The sequence below is a fragment of the Bos mutus genome, chromosome 15 (assembly GCF_027580195.1).
Source record: "Bos mutus isolate GX-2022 chromosome 15, NWIPB_WYAK_1.1, whole genome shotgun sequence".
Classification (NCBI taxonomy): Eukaryota; Metazoa; Chordata; class Mammalia; order Artiodactyla; family Bovidae; genus Bos; species Bos mutus.
In genome coordinates this window covers 74,485,640-74,511,543 of record NC_091631.1, presented here as the reverse complement: position 1 = coordinate 74,511,543, position 25,904 = coordinate 74,485,640, and the positions used below count along the sequence as shown (strand labels likewise).

Sequence of the window (25,904 nt, the reverse complement as noted above, 5' to 3'; positions counted from 1 at the left end):
AAAATCCCTAACCTATGAGTTATCTGAGGAAGTAATTTAAGCCGAGATTTAAGTAATAAAGAAAAAGGCAATGAGTAGGAGGGAAGCAGTTTCTGGCAAAGATCATGAGAAAGAGCTCAGTATGTTAGAGAAATGGGATAGGAGTAGATCCTCAGATATGTTTTATCCTTAGAGCAATAGAAAACCATTTTAAAGTTTTACTTAATAAAGGAAACAAGTAATGCAACTTTTTTTTTTTTAAGATTACTCTGGTTTGTGTGTGAAAAACATATTGGAGAAGAAGAGAACAAGTCAAAAAATTATGCAGTAGTCTAAAAAGTTTAGAATACTTTAGAATAAAACCAAAGAAGTAGAGATATAAAAGATGTAATAAAATAGATAAGTATGTTACAATCAACAAAACTTGGTAACTGGACTTGGAAATGGGGAGAGGGGTCAAAGATATCCATTATGCTTCTGCTTTGAGCAGTTAGGTGGTACCATTTATTGGGAAAGAAATGACAGAGAAAATACTTGTGGGAAAGGGATTTGAAATAAAGTTACGAATTTAATTTTGACATGTTGAGGATATTTAATATATTTGGAGATCAGAAAAGAAAGATAGGCTCAATAAACAAGTTGAGGAGACCTCAGCAACTAGATGAGAATTGATTCTGAAAGAAGTTCAGCTCATTAAACAAAGAATATGGAGAGAGAAAACCTACAGGCAGAAACCTGGACAATGTCTTCATCTAAATATTTAGAGAGAGCTGTGGACTAGGAACCAGGAGGAGAACCAGATAGTCAGGCAGAAAACCAACAGGACAGGATCACAGAAGCCAAAGGAATAGACTTCCTAAGAAAGAAGAAATGCTCAACTCTATCAGATACTAGTCAGAGATAAAGTAAAAAAATGTCCATCAGATTTACAGTGGGAAAGTAACTGACAATTTTAGGAAGTGTATATTAGTAATATTACTATAATAATACAGTAATATTATTATAATAATATTCATATTGTTGTTGTTTAGTCCCTCAGTTGTGTCTGACTCTTTTGAGATCCCATGTTCCACAGTCCACCAGGCTCCTCTGTCCATAGCATTCTCCAGGCAAGAATACTGGAGTGGGTTGCCATCTCCTTCTCCAGGAGATCTTCCTGACCCAGGGATCAAACCTGCATTTCTTGCATTGGCAGGTGGATTCTTTACCACTGAGCCACTTCAGAATCCCCAATATTAGTATTATATAGATAATAATATTACCTATATCACATTAGACTTCTCTTGTGGCTGACAGTTAAGGATTTGCCTGCAATACAGGAGACCCAGGTTCGATCCCTGGGTCAGGAAGAGCCCCTGGAGAAGGAAATAGCAACCAACTCCAGTAGTCTTCCCTAGAGAATTCCATGGACAGAGGAGCCTAGTGAGCTACAGTCCATGGGGTCACAAACAGTCAGACATGACTGAGCGACTACACACACACACACACACACACACACACACATATAATATTATATAGGTAAAGTGGTAAAGATAGACACCACATCAAAATGATTCAAGAAGTAAACGACTGAATGAGAGAAAATAGTTTCTCAAAAGGAACCAAGGAAAAAAAAAGTTAAAGACATAGATAATACTAACAAGTAAAAGTAATTAGCTTGTATTAAGTACCTCACAATATGAATAAAAATGCATCATGTGTGTCCTCTTTTTTATGTACAGTACTGACCTAAAATCTTCATCAACTCTGTTGAAGCGTGTCTGTTCTTTTGGCAATGCTCCATGGCCAAAAATGGGTTCCAAATATACCCACTTTCTCTGAATGTGGTTTAAATTCTGTAGATACTCATCTAAATCTGCAAGTTTTCTTTCCCAAATCGACACTTTATCTTCAAACCCTTTATAATAAGGAGAATCCTTTAAGGATTGAAGAAGGCATCTATTATCTCCAACTTGATTTACTATATCTTTCCAGTCTTTAATCAGCTTGATGGTTCGACTTTGGCTGTCTTCATAATCAACCAATGTAAATACTGCTCCAACTCCCCATAGATCAAGTTCACGTAAAGCTTCTCTGATTGTAACTTCACCTTGTGCCCGACTATTTAAATCCTATTTAACACAAAATATCCATATTTATTATTTCAACATACAAAATAGGTAAGCTATATCTATTTTATAAGAAGATATATATTTACTTGACTTTTCACTGTAAAGCAAAAAAGAAAAAAAGTAAGTGGATATATTTTAGATGCAATCCAAAGAATTACTGGCTAAAATATGAAGGGATGTCTGGTTCACATAGTCAAAATATATACAAAGTTCTGCTGTATGCTTTTTACTTGTAAAAAAAATTTTAAACATCCATTGCAAACCAAACCACAAAAATATTTAAATTTTGCAGAACTCAGCAGTTTTTCTGGTAACTTAACTGTAAGTACCAATACATCTAAAATGATTAACAATCATCTAGAGTTACCTCCTATAGAAGTCATGCTTTATAATCTTATGATTATCTACATACGTGCCAGGGTAATCAGCAAAGATGAAAACAGATGTATTAGATAGAAAAATAAAACAACTTAACATCAAAAGTCCTTTTACAGGCAGAACACAAAACAGAAAGTCTACTACTTGCAACATAATTGTGCAAGTTTTACTTTTTACCTGAGACCTATGCTAAAACTGATCAGCAAATTGGTTCCTTGTTTAGTTCTCTGGATTTTTGTATCCCTGAGCTTCTATTTATAATATACCCTATGACCTTAAGTGTATTTCATGTAAAATGCTTTGTAAGAGTCTGCTGACTTCTATCTTAAAGTAAGACATATATTATTTCAGATTTTTTCTCTCTCTCAAGGAAGGCTATGTTGTTTCTATCGCCCCATCTATAGATTCAGATGTACTGATGGAAGCATAAAGCAACACTGGGGCACTGTCACTGTGTTTAAGGGAAGAAAGGAATTTAACTTGCTGTTTTAAATAAAATATAAAGCAAAAATACCTGTTAACAAAGGTGAGACCTATGGGATACTTATAAAAACGATTCTTACTTTAAGGTCTGAAGCTTTGGCAACAACGGTATCAGCTACTCGAAGCAGATCACCAAATAGTAATTTCTCTAAACTAGTTCCCCTCGGAAGGCCAAGAAGACGAAAAAGGTCAAGCCAGTGATCTGGAGAAAGATGCTCCCCTCTCACATATTTCAAGACAGGAATGGCAATCTGTTAAAAAAAAAAAAAAAAATAGGCATGTATATATATATTAGCAAAATGCAAAATACTATTTAATTTTATTACAATTATGTATAAACATTTTAATAACCATATTATCTTCCTTAATAATCTTGAAATCATTAAAAAGAATTGTATAATACTTTTTGTTAAACATTGATGTGGATACATGCAAATTTCCCTTTGTAACTTGATATATTTTAAAACATGACCTACAATATTTCTATTTTTATAAATTTAGAAAATGACCTATATCCTAAATATGCTAAATGGCCCACATCCTAATTGCTAAGTTTCAAATACTCCACTTTATAATAAATTTAACCATAAATTTCTTACTTTTAACTTATTTCACATTGAAGCAGAAATATCAGTAACTTTGCCGGTTTACTCTGTACTTTGTATGTTTTGTGTGTAATGGAATAATTAAAAATAGATACACTAAAATTACAGTCTGGGCTTCCCAGGTGACATCACTGCATAATAAAAAGGTACATCAACACTGCAAACATCACTTTTAAACAACAGCATAAGTAAAACTATCTTACTTTATATTTGTCAACCTCTGATTGTAATTTCACTGTCATTGCTGAATGTTCTTCGATCTTTCTTAATCTGTCATGCCAATTCATCAAAAATTCCTCAAACAGATAGGTCTTAGTCCTGTAAAACAGTAGAAAAATATCTTAAAGTTTACATCCCAAAAAATACTACAAAACTATCAGAATGTAAATATTATTTATGAATCAAACCGAAAAGTAATCCAGTCCTCATTGGCCATTTCTTGAAATCCTTGCTGAAACTCTTCATAAAGGGCCCAAATTTGTGCACAGCTCTCAATATCCTTAGAGATGCTATATGCCAAAGAGAAGTTGGGCTCTTCTAGGCCAAAATGATGGCAATCATCACTGTAGAAACAAGTAGTGAAATATCAGTAGATTTTTACAAAAGAAAAACTGTTAAATGTCAGTAAGTTAAACTAACAATTTAACTGCATTCCCCGTGTATGTGTTTGTGTGCATGCACCTGACAGTGGAGGTAGACAGGAGGAGGCTACGTCTACTTAACATGAGAATTTTACTTTAACTACTTATCAATGGGCTCCTCTAAATTCATTAATATGCACTTTTTCCAAAGGAGTCAAAGTAAAATTGGTAATATATCAATATATTTTATATACATAATATAGATCATATATAACAAATGTTTGCTGCTGCTGCTGCAAATTTGCTTCAGTCGTGTCCGACTCTGTGAAGTCGCTCAGTCCTGTCCGACTCTGAGCGACCCCACGGACTGCAGCCCACCAGGCTCCTCCGTCCATGGGATTTTCCAGGCAAGAGTACTGGAGTAGGGTGCCACTGCCTTCTCCAAGAATTACACAAATTTGTGGATAAATCTGAGAATAGGTTAAAGAATATCCATTAACATTCTTCTTGGTTGAAAGAATTAGTTTCTAGAATGCAAGACTGTTGTTGTTTAGTTGCTACGTTATGTCCAACTTGTGCAACTCCATGGCGGGCAGCCCACCAGGCTCCCCTGTCCATAGTGTTTCCCAGGCAAGAATGCCATGTCTTCCTCCAGGTGATCTTCTTGACCAAGGGATTGAACCTGCACCTCCAGTATTGACACGCAGATTCTTTACTGCTTGAGCCAACAGAGAATGAAAGATATTCCTCACCTAATTAGTGTAATGTCACTTAATAAGCATGGTACTAAAGCCTCCAATCATCTATGAAAGCAATTAATATATGGATGCATTTGCCTAAACAGACCAAACATATCAATTTTTATGAACATTTAATATTTTAATTCATTTTTATTGGACTATAGTTGCTTTACAATGTTGTTAGTTTTATTGTACAACAAAGCAAATCAGCTATATGGATACATATGTCTCTGCTTTATTGGATTTCCTTCCCATTGAGGTCACAACAGAGCACTGAGTGGAGTTTCCTGAGCTGTACTGTAGGTTCACTATGAACAAAGCTAGTGGAGGTGACGGAATTCCAGTTGAAGCTATTTCAAATCCTAAAAGATGATGATGTGAAAGTGCTGCACTCAATATGCCAGCAAAGTTGGAAAACTCAGCAGTGGCCACAGGACTGGAAAGGGTCAGTTTTCATTCCAATCCCAAAGAAAGGCAATGCCAAAGAATGCTCAAACTACCACACAATTGCACTCATCTCACATGCTAGCAAAGTAATGCTGAAAATTCTCCAAGCCAGGCTTCAACAGTAGGTGAACCATGAACTTTGATATGTTCAGGGTGAATTTAGAAAAGGCAGAGGAACCAGAGATCAAATTGTCAACATCCACCAAATCATCGAAAAAGTAAGAGTTCCAGAAAAACACACTACTTCTGCTTTATTGACTATGCCAAAGCCTTTGACTGTGTGGATCACAACAAACTGTGGAAAATTCTTCATGAGATGGGAATAGCAGACCACCTGACCTGCATCCTGAGAAATCTGTATGCAGGTCAAGAAGCAACAATTAGAACTGGACATGGAACAACAGACTGGTTCCAAATCAGGAAAGGGGTACATCAAGGCTGTATATTGTCTTATTTAACTTATATGCATAGTACATCATGAGAAATGCTGAGCTGGATGAGGCACAAGCTGGAATCAAGATTGCAGGAAGATATATCACTAACCCCATGACACCACCCTTACGGCAAAAAGTGAAGAACTAAAGAGCCTCTTGATGAAAGTGAAAGAGGAAAGTGAAAAAGCTGGCTTAAAACTCAACATTCAGAAAAATAAAATCATGACATCTAATCCCATCACTTCATGGCAAACAGATGGAGAAATAGTGGAAACAGTGACAGACTTCATTTTGGTCAATCACTACAGATGGTGATTGCAGCCATGAAATTAAAAGACGCTTGCTCCTTGAAAGGAAAGTTATGACCAACCTAGAAGTGAAAGTGAAAGTGAAGTAGCTCAGTCGTGTCCGGACTCTTTGCGACCCCATGGACTGTAGCCCACCAGGCTCTTCCGTCCATGGGATTTTCCAGGAAAGAGTACTGGAGTGGGTTGCCATTTCCTTCTCCAGGAGATCTTCCTGACCCAGGAATTGAACCCGGGTCTCCCACATTGTAGGCAGATGCTTTACCATCTGAGCCACCAGGGATGAGCAACCTAGACAGCATATTAAAAAGCAGAGACACGACTTTGCCAACAAAGGTCCATCTAGTCAAAGCTATGGTTTTTCCAGTAGTCATATATGGATGTGAGAGTTGGACCACAAAGAAAGCTGAGCACTGAAGAATTGATGCTTTCGAACTGTGGTGTTGGAGAAGACTCTTGAGAGTCCTTTGGACTGCAAGGAGATCCAACCAGTCCATTCTGAAGGAGATCACTCCTGAGTATTCACTGGAAGGACTGATGTTGAAACTGAAACTTCAATACTTTGGCCACCTAATGTGAAGAACTGACTCGTGTGAAAAAGACTCTAATGCTGGGAAAGATTGAAGGCAGGAGGAGAAGGGGACAACAGAGGATGAGATGGTTGGATGGCATCACCGACTTGATGGACATGAGTCTGATTAAACTCTGGGAGCTGGTGATGGACAGGGAGGCCTGGCGTGCTGCAGTCCATGGGGTCACAAAGAGTCAGACACAACTGAGCGACTGAACTGAACTAACTGACAGTACATTCTCATTAGGTATCTATTTTATATTTTATAGTATCAGTAGTGTTCTTGCCTGGAGAATCCCAGGGACGGGGGAGCCTGGTGGGCTGCCGTCTCTGGGGTCGCGCAGAGTCGGACACGACTGAAGCGACTTAGCAGCAGCAGCAGCAGTGTATATATATAAATCCCAATCTTCCAATTCATCCCAACCTCCACCCTTTCCCTCCTTGGTGTCCACACATTTGTTCTCTACATCAGTGTCTCTAGTTCTGCTTTGCAAATAAAATAATCTATACCCTTTTTCTAGATTCCATGAATATGCATTAATATACAATATTTAATGCAATTATTAAACTTAATATTTTATTATTATAACATAAAACAATGAATGTTTTTAAGTTTCATCTTTTCACTAGCTTCAAAAGCTTTCAAAAGCTTCACTTTTCCAGAAGCTCTAAAAGTAATTTTCCATTAATTTTATATATTCCATTTTCAAATACAATGAGATCATATAAAGCAAGTATATTCCAACTCCTTAATTTAACTTTTAAATAAATTTAATTTTCTATTATTATTTAATTTGCTATTATTACTTCTATTATTTCTATTTCTAGGCCTAACCAGAAACTTGGTTTTATTTGCTTTTCTCTTTCCTAATAATAATTCAACAACTCCTAAGAAAACAGTAGCATGAGCACTTAATACTGGTATTTTTTAAACTGCTGAAGCTTATAAAAAGACATTAATATAACAGATACAGGTACATTATTAGCTTAATATATAAACATAAAACTTTTTTTCCAAAATGAGCACTATCAGTTTTAAAGAATAAACATACAGCAGCTTTTTTCTTATGACTTCAAGATCATCAAATTCAACTTTCTTCTCTTTTATTGACTTTGCACTTTGATCAAGAGTATTCAGCTGGCCTGTTTCAATAACATCATCACCAGGCTTTAGTTGGTCCCAACGAGCTTTAAATTTTTCCAGTTCCTGATAATAAATCTGAAGACGTGATTTGACGTTTCCTTTCATCACTTCAATCTATAAGTCAACAGAGTATACATAATTTAACTCAATGTAAATTTCTACTTTATATTCACATTTTTACTTCCAATATTTTCTATTTAAAGGTCAAAAAACATCAATATCAACTTTTCTAAAGATTCTTATTCATTATTTATTTCAAGTGCAATGAATTTACTCAAAAATAAATTAGACACTAAATTTACAATAACAAAAGATATACTGCAAACATCAACATTACAAAACCATTCACATGACTAACAGCATCTGTGATAACTATCAACAAAATTAATACGATGAAAAAAGTTTACTCAGTGACATCCAGTTGTTCTACCTGATTATACAGCTGCTTAATAAAGAAGGGCATCTCCCAGTCTCCCATGCAGCTCACCACCAGAACACTAGGTTCTGGTCAGTAGGATATGAGCACAATAAATGCACACAGCTTCCAGCCTGGACTCTTACAAGACACCTCACACAGTAGGTAACAAACCATTCATAAGAAAGTCTGATAATACTGTCACATATATTCTTGCTATGGCATAAATGAAGGTAAATTCTGTGACATGATCATCACTTATACAAAATATCTTATTACATAGAAGTGCTGAGGGAGATCAATTCCATCAATAATATAAAATTCTTATAAATGTGAGCTATAATGAAATAAAGACAAGAAATTGTAAATGAGGGAAAAAACTGTTCTCATTTTAACAAAGAAAGCTTCTTACCTGGTCTTTAATCATAAGTTGGTGACTTTCCATCATCAACTCAAATTTATCCCACTTAGCTTTCAGATTACTAATTGTTTCTAAACCTCCACCTGCCACAGTCCGTAAAAGTCTGTTTTTATCTTCAGCCTCTTGAAATAAGGGCAAAATCTAAAAGTTAAAAAACAGTATGTGAAAAACAACATACTTAATCAAATTTATTAAGATTCCATTTATTTAAAATTGTTTTATGATTTGCTTTTTAAATCAGGATTTTTGCTTTTATATAATTTGTTAAATTTCTAGATATAAAGTTTCTAATATATATTATTACATGCAAACTCAAGCACTCAAACATCAATTAAAAAGGATAATAAAAGTGGTAATATGAAACTAAATTAAATCATGATTATAGGAAGACAATACTATACCTGTTCAAAGTAACATTATTATACAGGTTCCACTCAAAGAAAATGCTGGAGACTTTTATGGTTTGCAATTATCTTTTTTGTCTGGCTATTGATTGTGAAATCTGAGAAACATCTTTCACTATTGTGATTATGTAGCAATTACCCACTTAATATCATTGTATCATGATTGGTCAACAAACAGAAAAATTATAGAATTCTAGAAGACTCTTGAGAGTCCCTTGGACTGCAAGGAGATCCAACCAGTCCATTCTAAAGGAGATCAGCCCTGGGTGTTCTTTGGAATGAATGATGCTACAGCTGAAACTCCAGTACTTTGGCCACCTCATGCGAAGAGTTGACTCATTGGAAAAGACTCTGATGCTGGGAGGGATTGGGGGCAGGAGGAGAAGCGGACGACAGAGGATGAGATGGCTGGATGGCATCACCGACTCAGTGGACGTGAGTTTGAGTGAACTCCGGGAGATGGTGATGGACAGGGAGGCCTGGCCTGCTGCAATTCATGGGGTTGCAAAGAGTCGGACATGACTGAGTGATTGAACTGAACTGAACTGAATATCACCAAAACTACCATTTAATAGAAAAATCTGTAATCACTTTTTACAATCCAGATGCATATCAGAATTATCTTGAAATTTTTTGAAAAATGCAAATGTTCAAGTATTGCTTTTTTTCTCCAAAGTTCCAGATATGTTTCTATTGAGCAGTCATGTTCAAAAACAACTGGACTATATGATGATCTTTTACTTTTATCTAGTTTGTTTCACTTTTTCTATTTCATATTCAATGCTACCATTTCATTTAGTTTATGTTTTCCAATTTTTGTTGCAACAAGCAACAAAGGTTTACTGTATAGCACAGGGACCTACAGTCAATATCTTGTAATAACCTATAATGGAAAATAATCTGAAAAATAATATATGCATATAAATGAATCACCTTCCTGTGTACCTAAAACATTGTTAAGTACTATACTTCAATAAAATATATATATATATTAAGAAAAAAATGAAAGAAAGAGAAAGAAAGGAAAAACTGAAGAATCGGAATCAAGCTCCTATATTTAGCTTCTGCCTGAAATGCCCTGAGTTGTATATAATGAGCAGTCCTTTAAAGAGCCCAGGAGTAGGTCAATAAGTGCTAAACTGCTCAAATTGCTTCTAGATCTTTTAAAGCACCATAAAACAATAGTGTCCTATAATTTATAACTGTACTTCTGCTACTCATCAAAGCAGTAAAATCCATTGAAAGATATTTAAAAATCATTGTTTACATAACAGACAACAACAACAAAAAATCAAATATATCTCAATGGCCAGTTTGCAATTCCTGAGAAACAGAGAAACAATTAACCAAGAATCCATGTTGTACTAGGAACGTCAGTGAGAGAGAAGACAGAAAGTGAAAGTTGCATCTGACTCTTTGGGACCCCATGGACTCTACAGTCCATGGAATTCTCCAGGCCAGAATACTGGAGTAGGCAGCCTTTCCCTCCTCCAGGGGATCTTCCCAACCCAGGAACTGAACCGGAGTCTCCAGCATTGCAGGCAGATTCTTTACCAACTGAGCTATCAGTGAAGCCCTAAAGAGAAAACAGAGTAGGATTCTCATTTCCAGTGTGAAAAGAACTTAAGCCTGTGAAGACATTACAAGTTTCCAAGTTTGTATCGTGCACGTAAGCGAGCTAAGTTGCTTCAGTCGTGTCCAGCTCTTTGCGACCCCATGGACTGTAGCCTGCCAGGTTGCTCTGTCCATGGGATTCTCCAGGCAAGAATACTGGAGGGGGTTGCCACTTCATACTCTCGGGGATGTTCCTGATCCAGGGATCAAACCCATAGCCTCCTGCATTTCAGGAGGGTTCTTTACCATTAGTGCCACCTGTAAGCCAGTTTCCAAGTCTATCTGCATGCAAAGATACCCCACACACCAACAGGGGTACATACCAAAACACAATTCTGTAACATCTTGCCGCTGAAAACCCGGCAGTGACTCCTCAGTGTCCACAGAATCGTGTGGCTCGCATGACCTGGATTCTGCCTAGCTCTTTATTCGGTCTCGTGCCACACCCTGCCTCACATGTAGTTCCCAACCTACATCTATTTCCCTTAGTTCTTGTGATGATATGCTTCATGTCTTTCATTCCACGTCATTATCAATCTCCTTTGCTGCCTCCATCTATACTTGAACTCTAAATTTTGAAATGCTCAAACCTGATTCTATACCCTCTACAGTTTGTCAATCACAAGAGCTAGTTCAATTCTATGGCTTTAAACATCATGAATGTTAAAATGATTTCCAAATGTATATCTCTAATCTTCACCTTTACTCTAAATTCCAAATTCCTCATTCTACATGGCATGTCAATCCCTGCTACCTTCAATCCCTAAACAACTCCTCTCTAGTCATCCTCATCTCAGTAAATGGTACCATTAGATTCCTAGCTGCTAAAGCCAAAAACCTAAGAGACATGTTTCTTTCTTTTCCTCTAATCCCCTGTCTACTTCTAATGCATCAGAAGACCTTGGTTCTAACTCTAAAATGCATCATCACTTTCTCTGGTTCTCTCCATCTCCTCTGCTATTCCATGGTATAAGCTTAGATCATCTTTTGTACACAAACTGGAATATCCTACTAACTCTCTGCTACTATTGTCTCCCTCCAATCCATTCTCCACGAAGCGGCCAGAGTAATCACTTCAAAATGCAATCCACATTTATCTTCTCATTGCTTAAATCCCTCTAAAATTTTTCTACTACTCTCAAAAAAGAACTCGAACTCCCTAGGATTGTCTGAAAGTCCCTTCCTAATCTGGCCCTTGCCTACCTCTCCAATTTCACTCAAACCACTTTTTCCTTGAATAATATGGCTTTCTTGATAACTAAGTTTCTTGACAATATTTACACCTATCTCACTTCCTTAAGTATATCAAGGTCCTCTACCTTAAGATTAACAGTGTATCCTTAAGTATATCAAGGTCCTCTACCTTAATATTAACTGTGTATCCACTGTTCCATCTGCCCTCTAAATCTCGGAATGGTTGCCTCCTTACCCTGCAGGTCCCAGTGCAAACAGATGTCATCTGTCTGATATGGTCTCCAGGATCACCACCCTGAGAAACATCGCGCAGCTGGGCACACTCATCATCTTACTAATCTAGCTCCTCATGTTCCTTTCTTCCTCTCTGTCTCTATCTCTCTCACATGCACACACAACACACACTTACACATGAATGCAGATTTCAGTAACACAGAGCAACCATACTTGCAATCGCAGTGCCTAGCACAATGCCTGCAATATATCAGGAGATCTGTAGTCTGTCCGACTCTTGGCAACCCCATGGACTGCAGCACGCCAGGCCTCCCTGTTCATTGCCAACTCCCAGAGCTTGCTCAGATTCATGTCCATCGAGCCGGTGATGCCATCCAACCATCTCATCCTCTGTCGTCCCCTTCTCCTGTCTTCAGTCTATAGTAAGTATTTGTCAAATAAATGCCTCCATGATTTAGCTAACTGCCACAGTTCATAATGCTGTTCTTTCTTTAGTTACTTCCTTCTACAAGACAAGTACACTATTTTATTTGCCTTTAAACCCTCTTTATACCTTTAAGCCTACCATATAAAAGTTTATAATTCATTCTACCATGAAGGTATATTATTTCTTTCACCTCTAATCTATCTTGTAATTTTCAACCTATCCTGTAAGAGGAATACATAAAAGTTTGTTATCTATTTTGAATTATTTCTCCTCTTTCCTCCAAACATAACTAAGATCACCTATAACATGTTCTACAAATTGTGGCTTGTTTATTCTACGTTCTAGCCTTCTGAATACAGTTTTTATGAATCTTTAACCACCTTTTTATCTTTGTCTCTAATTATGAGCTCTTCCATCGTGTGTGTGTGTGTGTGTGTGTGTGTGTGTACTCCTAGTTCAGCACTAACTTCATATTTAAGCATCATAAAAGTACAACCTTGGAAGTAACAGTATGAACTATTTAAGTTTAGTCTAATATTCTAATAGTCTATTAGTCTATAGTCTAATAGAATAGTCTAATAGTCTATTCTAATAAGCCACATCATAAAAGGTCACAAATACTTCCGAAAACAATATATATTGTGGTTACTGTTTCATTACAACAACAAACATCGAGTCCAATCATAAGCAGACTAATTTTATAGACTTCCTCATAATATTATAATTATATGATATTTGCAGTCACATAATATTACGATTTAATCATTCCAGTACAGTTAAAAAAAATAATAAATTACTTTGTGATTCTTACCTCTGGCTTCCGTTCTTGTAGCTTACTATATTGTAAATTTGCATTACCTATCTCTTCCACAGACTGGGGCATAATTGTTAAGACTTCCATAGCCTCAGTAACGAATGTGTCAATTTCATGTAAATGAGCTGAAAAGGAAACATTGAAATATAAGAAATGTTATTATCATCAAAAAAATGCAATTACATAATTTCTAAACCATGTAATGTTAGAAGTAATCACTATATGAAATACAGTAAGTCCTAAGTTGTCATTTGCTTTCATAAAGAAAAATTCAAAGTATAGAATAAGCAAAAAAATTTCTTCTCATGAAATTGTAATTGCTTTATATAACATTTAAAAATTTTTAGAAAAAAGTGAAAATGTATTTACTCACTCTTAGTAAGTTTTACTATAAGTTGGCAACTTTTTCAGTCTTTTAAATAATATGCTAGAGCATATTTCAGTTTAAATGAAAAAAGAAACAATGATATTTTGGAAAATAGTACAGGCATTCCTCATTTTATTGTGCTTCATTTTATTGTGCTTTGTAAATATTGCATTTTTTACGAATTGAAGGTCTGTGGCCACCCTGCATGGAGCAAGTTTATCAGTGCCATTTTTCCAACAGCATTTGCTTGCTTCAAGTCTCTGTGTCACATCTTGGTAATTCTCCCAATATTTCAAACTTTTTCATATTGTTACATTTGCTATGGTGATCTTTAATCAGTGATCTTTGATGTTACTATTAATTGTTTTAGAGTACCATGAACCACACTCACATAAGACAGCAAACTTAATTGATAAGTGTTGTATATATTCAGACTGTTCCACCTCTCTAATTCCCCCAGACACAAAAATACTAAAATTGGGTCAATTAATGGCCTCTTAAGTGTTCAAATTAAAGAGTGACACATCGCTCACTTTAAATCAAAAGCTAGAAATGATTAAGTTTAGTGAGGAAGGCATATCTAACGATGAGATAGGCCAAAAACTAGGCCTCTTGCACCAAACAGTTAGCCAAGGAAAAGATCTTAAGGGAAATTAAATGTACTACTCCAGTGACTACACAAATGATAACAACGTGAAACAACATTATTGTTGATCCAAAGAAAGTGCTAGTGATGCGGGCAGAAGACGAAACCAGCCATCAGCCCCTTATGCCAAAGCCTGATTCACAGCGCGGCCCACCCCCCTTCAGCTCTATAAAGGCTGAGAGGCGAGGGAGCTGCAGAGGAAAAGCTTAAGCCAACACAGGTTGCTTCATAAGATTAAAGAAAGAAGCCATCTCCGTAACATGAAAAGTGCAAGATGAAGCAGCAAGTGCTGATGGAGGAGCTGCAGCAAGGTACCCAGATAATCTAGCTAAGATTGTTAATGAAGCCTGCTCCACTGAACAGCAGACTTTGAAGGTAGATGAAGCAGCCTTCGATTAGAAGACATCATCAAGGACTTTCATAGCTAGAGAGAAGTCAATGCCTGTATTCGAAGCTTCAAAAGACAGGCTGACTCTCTTGTTAGAGGCTAATGCAGATAAGTAGACACCAATGCTCGTTTACCATTCCAAAACTCCTACTACCCTTCAGAATTATGTTGAATCTATTCTGCCTGTGCTCTTGAAATAGAACAACAAAGGCTGATGGAAAAAAAAAAAACACACACACACACAAAGCCTGACAACATCACATCTGTTTACAACATAATTTAATGAATATTTTAATCCCATTGCTAAGACTTACTACTCAGAAAAAAAAGATTCTTTTCAGGATACACCTGCTCACCGACAATGCACCTGGTCACCCACGAGCTCTGATGGAGATATACAACAAGATTCATGTTGTTTTCATGCCTGCTGACACAACATCCATTCTACAGCCCATGGATTAATAAGTAATTTGAACATTCAAGTCTTATTATTTAAGAAATACATTTCATAAGGCTACAGCTGCCACAGATACTGATTCCTCTGATGGGTATGAGATAAGTAAATTGAAAATCTTCTGAAAAGGATTCACCATTCTAGATGCCATTTAAAACATTCATGATTCATGGGAGGAAGTCAAAACCTCAGTGTTACCAGGAGTTTGGAAGAAGCTGATTGCAATCCTCCTGGATGATTCTTAGAGCTTCAAGCCTTAAGTGGCAGAAGTAACTAAAGATGTGGTTTAAAAAATAGCAAGAGACCTATAACTAGAGGTGAAACCTAAAGATGTGAATGAATTGCTGCAGTCTCATGATAAAACTTTCACAAATGAGGAGTTGCTTCTAATGGATGAGCAGAGAAGTGGTCACTTGTAATTTTGAGACTTTGGTCCTGCTGAAGATGCTACGAAGATTGCTGAAATGACAACAAAGGACTTAGAATATTACATAACTCAGTCAATGAAGCAGTGGAGGGTTTGAGGAGACTGACATCAATTCTGAAAGAAGTACTACAGTGGGAAAACACCATCCAACAGCACTGAAAGCTACAGAGGCACTGTGCATGGAGGGAAGAGTCAATCAACGCAGCACACTTGACTGTTCTTACTTTAAGAAACTGCCATGGCCACTTCGACCTTCAGTAACACTACCCTGATCAGTCAACAGCCATCAACACCAAGGGAAGACTCTCCAACAGCAAAAAGATCATGACACACTGAAGACTCACCTGATGGCTAGCATTTTTAGCAATGAAGCATTGTTCAGCTAAGGCATGTATATTGTTTATTTGCACACAATGCTTACTGCACAGTTAAGAGACTGCAGTACATGTAAACATAACTTATACATGCACTGGAAAACCAAAAAGTTCACCTGACTCTGTCACAATAATCCCTTTACTGCGGTGGTCTGGAAATAAACCTGCAATATTTCTGAGGCATGCCTGGAGTCCTTCGAAAAGCTAAGGACAAATACATTATACCAGAATTACCCCCTTTCTCAGTGAAATATGCAACAAACTGATACTAGCTCACACTGCAAATAATATAAAAAAGTCTTCAATTTTTAGACCTCATGGAGTTTCCTACTTTACTAAAATTATCATCTTAAGCTGATTTTTATTTCATACAATTCTCTAGATTGCTTTTTACTTTAATCATCATTGAGACTCATTTTCATAACTAAAAACAATTAACAAGTGTATTTACCCTGGATGGACTTCTTCAAAGAAAGAACAAGCATGTCAAATAACTTCTGGATGAAATCATCAATCACAGTCTTCACAGGGTTACAATTAATATTTAAGCAATCTACCTTGACAGCACTGAAAAATGCCAAAGGACATATTTTGACATGAAAAAGGCTAAGTGGAGGAAAAGAGTGTCATTATGATCTTGTGTAATACACCCAAAATTATCATTGTGATCATTAAGCACGTTTAGATTTTAACAAAAATGCCTTACACATATTCATACATAATAGCTTTTCATTTAACAATGGTTCTGTTATAATACTACAGTTTTTAATAATCCAATGTATCATATTTTAAAAAGTAGCACATTATAAAATACTAAAGTATCAACATGAATATATTCAAATTTTTAAATGTTTTACTTGTCACAGTATGTAATGTACTTATTTAAAGATTTATAAAATAAATTATTATCCTGGACTCAAAGCACAAACAACGATAGGAGAAATAAAACAAACAGAGAAAGTGAAGATAGATTATGAATACACTAAAGCAATAAAACCATTTTAGACCTAATTCACAAAAATTGAATAAATTATTAATTCAGATGTTCAATCATATGGGCAGAGAACTCTCAGTACTGTTGGTCAGAGTATAAAATCATACAATTTTTGCAAAGGGAAATTTAGCAATATTTAACAAATAGTTTTAAAACAGGTATATTCTTTTATCTTAGTAACTCAATTTTTTGAATTTATCCTAAGATTTTCAGACTCCAAGATTTACCTACAGGTATCTTGTCAAGGTATTAAATACAGTCAAAAATTAGAAATAAACTAAATACAGGAATGGCTAAATAAGTTATTATATATCCATATAATTTAAAATTATATTTTTGAGGACCAGGTAATAACATAGCAAAATACTAATGATTAGTGTTAAATAAAAATAACAGGTTATAGTATGATCCAAATTTTGTAAGCAGATGTATGAATATGTCTAAAACATCAAACACTAACAGTAACTGTCATTGTGTTTTTTATATTTTAAAAAATTTATAAAACAAATTACTATTTTAATAATCAGAAAAATGCATGTATTTTTAAGAACACTAATTCTTTGCATGGTACTCTGAATGCAAATTATAACATTGACAAATATTATTAGAAGTTGAACCAGACTCATTCATCTAAGTAAAACCTCGTATTTATCTTAAATTACATAAAGTTTAAAAATATCTGGAGACTGAGGAAAAAGTTATTTAGAAAGGCCCTTTTTAAAACATAGAACCAGGTGATATTCTTAGAAAGCAAGTTATAAGTGTTAAATACAATTTCATTATAAAAGTACAATTTTCTCTTACAAAGTTTTACTTATTTATTTCAGTCACCCATTAACTGGAGAGGTTTAAATGCCAATTCTTAACCATAACACACAAGAGGCAATTTGTCTTATATTAATACATGAAGTTATATGATTTTTGAAATTCTAACATAAAATTTCAAAATTTCTAATATTCTAATATTTCAAGTATTTCTAATATTTGATATATGAAAATCTTGGTAAACCTGAAAAATTCATACCAGATTTTTAGTAATGAATTAACACATAAAGTAATATGATTATACCAGAGTAGTACTCACTGAATCTTGTGGACAAGACTAATGTTCACCTTTTCAATTGAAAATATTAATAACATGCAAATAAGGTCTCATTTAGCCATAGATAGAATGGGATAAACATAGATAGCTTACCCAAAAAGTATATCCTTACTAGCATATCTGAAATACATCATTAGAATATGGCTTATCTAATCTTATAGCATATTTCCCAAAATACCCATAATATAAATATTTGTGCGTTTATGTATGTGTCCACTCACTTAGATGAATACATGTTAATTTACCAGCAAGAAAGAGAAAAGATGAAATATGGCACGGAGGACAGGCATCCTTTTTGTTTTGTTTAGCTTTGGCAGGGATGGATAAACAGGAGAGCTGTCTATAGAAAGGAACAAACAGTAGTAGCGATCTTGAACAGTCAGGTGACAGACAGCATAGTCATACTAGATGGGCAAGAAAGTGCTCAAAGAGAGTATCCACAGAGAAGAGAAACATCACAATGGCATTATCTTTTCCTTACTTCAAACTAACATCAATGACACTATCATTATCCCAGTCATCCAAACTCAAGCCTTCAAGTCATTTGTCTCTTCTCTATTCCTCATCCTTTATCTGCCTTCGAAAATAAGACATCTTGGGGCATCCCTGGTGGTTAAGAATCTTGGGGCTTCACAGAGGTTAGGAATCTGCCTTGCAATGAAGAGACGTGCGTTCAATCCCCGGTCCAGGAACTAAGATGCCACAGATGGCAGAGTAACTAAGATTCTATGCTTCTATGAAGATCCTGCATGCTGCAACTAAGACCACACTGTGAAATAAAAGAAAGACCTCTTGTGAGAGTCGCTCAGTCGTGTCCGACTCTGTGACCCCATGGACTATACAGTCCAGGGAATTCTCCAAGCTAGAATAGTGGAGTGAGTAGCCGTTCCCTCCTCCGGGAAGACCTCTTAACACCTCAGAATATTTCCTCCTCCTTATTTGGAATACCAACAACTAAATTCAATTAATTAGTCCTAGTCTTCAGGATAAAGACAGGCCAACCTCACTTCCTCCAGGACCTCTTGATTCCACCATACGACTCTTTATTACCAGACTAACATTCCTAATGTATAGCTTTGGTACTGACACACTTCTCTTTAGAAAGCTTCAACAACTAATCGCTCTAATATAAATAAAATCCAAATCACCTGTTTTACAATTTAAGACTCTCCCAAATCTGTTCTTTATCTACTACTTTCCAGAAATATTTCTTCTAGTCCCTAGCAAAAAATTAACTCTAATCAAACTGGGTTTCCCTGGTAGTTTAGCTGGTAAAGAATCCGCCTGCAATGTGGAAGACCTGGGTTTGATCCCTGGGTTGGGAAGATCCCCTGGAGGAGGACATGGCAACCCACTCCAGTATTCTTGCCTGGAGAATCTCCATGGACAGAGGAGCCTGGTGGGCTACAGTCCATGGGGTCTCAAAGAGTAGGGCACGACTAAGCGACTAACTTTCTTTCACTTTTCATCTAGTATTAATAGTAACAATTAATAACAACTAACACTGAGAATTTACCTTCTAATTTATATGCAAATTACTCACTCTTCAAAACACTGAAATAAATGATATAGCTGTAACTATTTTAAAGTTGAGGAAACTGAGGTTAACAGGGTCTAAGTAATTGTCAAAGTCATGCAGCTAGTAAGAACCATCTAACTCCAGAGCCCACTCTCTCAACCTCTCCATGTACTTGACTTCATCATCAAATACACTTGTCTTATTGTACTACTGGAGAGCAAACTATTTCATCTCAGGAACACTGTCATCTTTCTACTTTCATAGGACAAGGTTTCACATACTGGAAATGATCAGCAAGTATTTATTGAAAGAATAAACAAATGGCCACCTCATGCGAAGAGTTGACTCATTGGAAAAGACTCTGATGCTGGGAGGGATTGGGGGCAGGAGGAGAAGGGGACGACAGAGGATGAGATGGCTGGATGGCATCGCTGACTTGATGGACGTGAGTCTGAGTGAACTCCGGGGGTTGGTGATGGACAGGGAGGCCTGGCGTGCTGCCATTCATGGGGTTGCAGAGTCGGACACAACTGAGCGACTGATCTGATCTGATCTGTTATTACCCTTTATAGGTAATATATGTACAACTCAACAAGGCCCTTCCTTCCTAGAGCTCATTGCATTGAGTGGTCTCACTGATATGAATTTCAGAGAGTAAGGAGGATATTCTGGGTTATGAAATGCCCCTCAGAGGGTTCTCTCCACATTTAGGGGACTACCTAGATGCAGCACTGTTTTGTGTGCTTCCCGGGGCATTCTGAAAGCCAGAGCCATACAAAATTAAGGTCAAATATCCTCCGGTATGCTCCCTCCAGTAGCTTCTCACAGTTCTTAGACTGTGCCCGGGCACATCAAACGTTAGATCTAAGAGAAGCCTCCTCCCCAGTCTATTCTATCCAACTAGGTCTCAGCCAGCAGAACCTCTAGAAGAGGTTCTCTTAGTCTCAGCAGTGCTCTACTCAGATGAATCTCAAGCATTATAGCTGAGCTCTGGAGAAGGTAAGACAATAACTTGTCTTCAGTACCACTAAATGAAGAGTACCCATCTATACCCTTGGTAAAAACTGCTACTATGTTAAATATTACTTTAACTTCTTTAACTTCTGTATTATACCTTGGAAGCCGTTCTACTTCTTTCCCTTTTATTTTCAGTGCTTTAAAATTTTTCTCCCAATCATGTACCGTAGAAAGATGCTTTTCCACTAGAGCTTCCATATCAACTTGCCCAATTACAATCCACTCCTATTTAAATGAAAAACATATTATTTTAAAAATTAGGGCTAATAAATGAAGATATAAAAGATTAGAGTCCAAATATCAAGAACAATAAAAAGAGGCAAAAGAGACGTTTCAGGTAAATTTCAACTTAAGTTATGTACATATAATCATTACCATAAAGCCTAAAAAATGAACAGGGAAAATATATATATATATAAAAATGCAGCAATCATCAAACTTTTTTGAAGAGATTGCAAAAAACTTTTCTTTAAGTTCTCAAGTTTGATGTATACAAAGGCAAAACCACTTCTACCAAGCCAAGAGCTACTATAGGTTACAAATCTGACATTGTCCAGATTCAATTAATTCTAGAAAAACAAAATGCAGAAGCACTGCAGTGGCAGTTAAGAAATTTACTGAATTCTCAGTCACTCCTCAGGATCAATGAACTAATAAATATAATAAATATAAATTGGAGTTTATTTCTGAAGAGTTAGTATGATGCACCCATAGCTCAGTTCATAAAGAATCCACATGCAATGCAGGAGACCCAGTTTGATTCCTGGGTTGGGAAGATCCGCTGGAGAAGGAATAGGCTACCCACTCCAGTATTCTTGGGCCTCCTCAGCAGCTCAGTTAAAGAATCCCCCTGCAATGTGGGAGACCTGGGTTCGATTTCTGGGTTGGGAAGATCCCCTGGAGAAGGGAACAGCTACCCACTCCAGTATTCTGGCCTGGAGAACTCCATGGACTGCATAGTTTGCAAACAGTCGAACATACTGAGCAACTTTCACTTTCACATTTATCTACACAAAAGTAAGAAATTAAATCATGTCAATTTCATTAATGTAGAAGACTTCCCTCCATGGCATATTCTCAATCCAAAGAATGAAGAAAAGGATAAATGTTTCTATATATTTTCCTGAAAGGAACTAAAAATGACACAAGAAAGTCATATCAAATTCCAAGTTGATATAACATTCAAAAGAAGAAAAGAAAGAAAAATTAGTTTCTCAATCTTCAAATAGTCAAATTTGTAGCATAAATCTAGATTTTAACAGAATCCTCAACTTTGGCCCTCTGGTTTGCATATTTTTATTTTATGCCACACAATATCAACTACTGAGTTGTACATTTAATACTAATTCAATCAGATGAATATTATAATAGGAAAATTTCATGTCCCATACCTTATGCTGATGTAAAACAGCTGACAATCTCCTAAACAGATCTTCTGCTTTGCTGAAAATAGTCAGAAATCCACTTGCATTTCTATCAATCATAATAGAAAAAATAGATTCATCTCCTGCTTCACCCACTCCCTTAAACTGATTAGGAATGCTGATGAATCTCTTCATTTCTCTATAATATTTAGCTCGAATTTCTTCAAAAGGAGGCTTGAATTGCAACCGTCCTTGTCTGAAAGCAAATAAATAACCTTAAAATATAAATTACTGAAAAATTATATACTGAAAACTAAATTGGGTTTTAAAAACCTTACTTGTATATTAAATCTATATTTATTTCTGGCAGATTCTCATTAAGTGCTTCTAAGCCCATCTGATACTGATGCTCCAGAGCTTTGTACACTTGATGATTCCAGTGCTGTTTCCACGCATGCATGTCACTTGCTTGAAACCCCTAGTAAATTATAGTCACATTTTTTATTTAATAATTAGGTGGTAGAATGGGTTTTCATTTAATGCTTTTATATAACATTTGGTAAAATTATAAGCAAAAAATCCCTCATCTTAAATATCTTAAACATATATTAATTGCTACTTGTATATCTAAAGTCAAATATGAAAATCTCTAATCTTTGTGCTCATAAATAATATACAAAAGACCAGCAAAATTTTAAAAATCAAGTTACTAGTAAATGAATTTTATGTGTGGACTTTATTTTATGATCCTATAAAAACAACAGTAATAACAGAAACCATATCTTAAAATTTCTTAGCCCTTTTTCAAAATTCCCATCAAATATAACTCTTCTATTCCCTTCCCACTCCCTAAATAATCCATTGCACATTAAAAACATGGTAACTTTAAAATATGAGAATGCTCAGAATACTTTACATACTTTTTCTGCTTCCATATAACCATAAACATATAAATTCTAATACTTAAATTTTATTTATTTTTTAAAGTTTGAACCGAAAAATACATGTAAATGTTTAAAACACCTACCTCATATACCACTAACATCTCAAGGTAGATTCTGTGTTAACTACTTTTACACAGATCATCTAATATCAAAATATATATGGAAATGACATTTTACTGAAATATAACAAAAAACAATTCTGAAACAGAGTTATTTCAGTAATTTGATTTCTGCCTACACTTAACTTTGTCACAACAGACATCACCTTTTAAAAGAAAACTAATGAATGATAGATATTTAAGCACGAAGTCAGAAAAACTGTTTACAGAGTCTAAATTGAGGGATTTGGCATTCCATAAGACAAACAAAACTTGTACTTTTACTTGTAAATGTGCTGCTAATTTATGGTCTTTATACATAATTCAGTTAAATTCTAAATTTATGAGCAATTCATTAGCAAAGATTTACAGATAACCTTTATGAACTTTTCATCAATTCATATATTCAAATTCTGAAAATTTCATATTTCAGAGTGTAGACATAAAGTAAAACACACTTTACCTGAGCCTCTACACTTGCTAAGCCAGTTCTCAATTCTTGTAATCCATCTTTCCACCGCTGTTGCTGCCGAAGCAAATCAATGTTCATAAGAACTACCACCTGTAAAAAATTAGAACACAAAAATTTCAATAGAAAAACTTGACAGGCACCACCTTACCCAAGTGATCAAAATTAACTCAACCTATAATAACACATATCAATATCTGATCAATGTACTGAGAAAGGCAAAATATCACTTTTGTGGTATTCCTATTAAAACCATATAATCTCAATCTAAAAATGAGAAGGCATCATATAGAATCAAGTCAACAGACAAAATAATTGATCAGTACTCATCAAAAGTATCAAGGTCATGAAACACAAGATAAGACTCAGGGAGAAGAAACTATGGAACCTTAAAATGTAAATACAAGGTGGGATCTGGGATTGGACCCTTGAAAAGAAAAAGGACTTCAATGAAAAAGTTTTAAAATTCGAAACAGTTTATTTCCTAGTTTTGATAAACATACTATGGTTACATAAGTTGTTGACAATAGGGGAAGTTGGGTGAAGGACAACTGTGAACTCTTTATTTGCAACTTTAAGTCTCAACTTATTCCCAAATAAGAAGTTATTTAAAAGTATATCCAAATTACTTTTTAAATAATACTATTCATAGCTTATTAAATTTTATAAATAAAATATACCTTTTCACAAAATGTAGTGTGCCATTTTCTCAGTTTCCTATTTTCAGTGGCAAGTCGTTCAGCAGCATTTTGGAGTTTTTGGATGTAGCCTTCTAATTCTTTAGGATTATCCCAAGTAATGTGTGACTTTCCCCCACTTCCTGCTTTTGAATTCTAAGGTACAACAAATGACAGTGTTCAAATATAGTTCTTTTTTTTGAAAAGATTCAATATTCTACGTCATTAGTACAACTGTCCTTAACACTAACCTGCAATAAAAGAGCACACAGTAGTTTTTCCATTTTATAAACGATAAGGCATTCTGGGCAGGATTGAGCAGCTCCGTTCCTTCCAAGTTGTCCCTCTTACAGCTAAAAAACCCAGACATAACACACCAAACAAGCACAGGAAGACTAAAAGATAGAAATAAGGAGGTGGACAGCCTAGAAACATCGGGAATTAAGGACAACACACCAGGATTTCCTTAGTGTGTCCCATATATCCCGGACAGGATGCTGGAGAAGTCTACAACCTGGAACCACCCCCAGAGGCAGACAGAAAAAGGCTCCAGAAGAAGCCTGTTCCCTCTAGCCACAGGACCAGGAAAACAGTGGCTGAATGAAAAAAAAAACCTTTTTATGATATACACCCTACTCCTGGTGGGCTACAATCCATGGGGTCACAAAGAGTCAGACACAACTGAGTGACTAAGCACACACACACACCCCCTACTCCAACCCAACAGAGTAGAAACCCAGCCACTTCTGCAGTTTCAGGGGACCAGAAGAGGCGCTTCTCCTCCATCCCCTGCTAGGTCAGTGGCGCCTGACAGAGGCGGGGCAGCCACCTTCACCAGCCTGCAACAGAGCGTGTGCACCAGCCCTCCGCATCCTCCCACCAGGTCCCAGAGCTCAGGGGGGAGCAGGGTGGATCCTCTTCATGGAGGCAATAAGACACCGCCAACTGGCATCCTGCTTTGGTGGGAAGTCGTCAGTGGGGCAAAAGGGGACACTAGACTTCCACTGCGCCCAGCTAAAAAGGAAGCAGTGTGAGGCAGTGCTCCACTTCTGTCAGGATGGCATCTGCAGACACAAGCAGAAATTTAATATATACACTCACCCTGTCCTCCAGCTATACCTCACTGTGTCAGAGAGAAAGAGTCACTTAGAAAGGAATGAAAATAGCAGCAGATTTCTTAGCTGAAACCCTGAGGGACAAGAGGAAGTGGAACGACACTTTCAAGTTCGATGCATGAAGCAGGACACTCAAAGCCGCGCTCTGGGAAAACCCTGAGCGGTGGAGAAGGGAGGACGTGGACTGTGGGTCAGGATGGGGAAACGTGCACCCGTGGCTGAGTCATGTCGATGTAGGGCAAAAATCACAATATTGTAAAGTAATTATCCTCCAATTAAAATTAATTAATTAAAAAATAATAAATGATAGAATGTGGAAAGACAAGTGCTAAGAAAATCCTGCCTCCAGAAAACAGGAAATGCCTTAGGATTGTAGGTCCATGGCCTCATTACAAATGACCAAAAGTTTAATTATGAAAAACATACTGTAATGTACTAATTGCTGCTTATACTATAAGGATATATGAATAGATTAGAACAGCAATTCTGGAAAGGTTTTTTTTTAAATGTAGCATCTGAATAGTCAGTTGGGGGTAGTGTTTGAACATTTGTGTTCTGAGTTCAAGTCCTACGCACTCTGCTTGCTAGCTGCATGAGTGAGCTTGTAATCGAACCTCTTAAAGGCATGGGTTTCATGTATGAAACAGA

The 25,904-nt window shown here is 36.2% G+C and overlaps 1 protein-coding gene across 2 annotated transcripts in view; it reads right to left on the bottom strand.

Moving 5' to 3' along the window:
* DYNC2H1 (dynein cytoplasmic 2 heavy chain 1) overlaps nt 1–25,904 on the bottom strand; it is a 395,644-nt gene that overhangs the window by 336,802 nt on the left and 32,938 nt on the right. For both annotated transcript variants that reach the window (XM_070384345.1, XM_005887860.3), the window contains exons 14-26: nt 24,145–24,297; nt 23,459–23,557; nt 22,292–22,431; nt 21,981–22,209; nt 20,687–20,814; nt 16,409–16,524; nt 13,299–13,426; nt 8,606–8,755; nt 7,687–7,892; nt 3,964–4,119; nt 3,760–3,874; nt 3,032–3,202; nt 1,708–2,090 (exon numbers count right to left, since the gene is read on the bottom strand). In XM_070384345.1, coding sequence (XP_070240446.1) covers nt 1,708–2,090; nt 3,032–3,202; nt 3,760–3,874; nt 3,964–4,119; nt 7,687–7,892; nt 8,606–8,755; nt 13,299–13,426; nt 16,409–16,524; nt 20,687–20,814; nt 21,981–22,209; nt 22,292–22,431; nt 23,459–23,557; nt 24,145–24,297 — 2,174 coding nt within the window. The remainder of the gene's footprint in view (nt 1–1,707; nt 2,091–3,031; nt 3,203–3,759; nt 3,875–3,963; nt 4,120–7,686; nt 7,893–8,605; nt 8,756–13,298; nt 13,427–16,408; nt 16,525–20,686; nt 20,815–21,980; nt 22,210–22,291; nt 22,432–23,458; nt 23,558–24,144; nt 24,298–25,904) is intronic.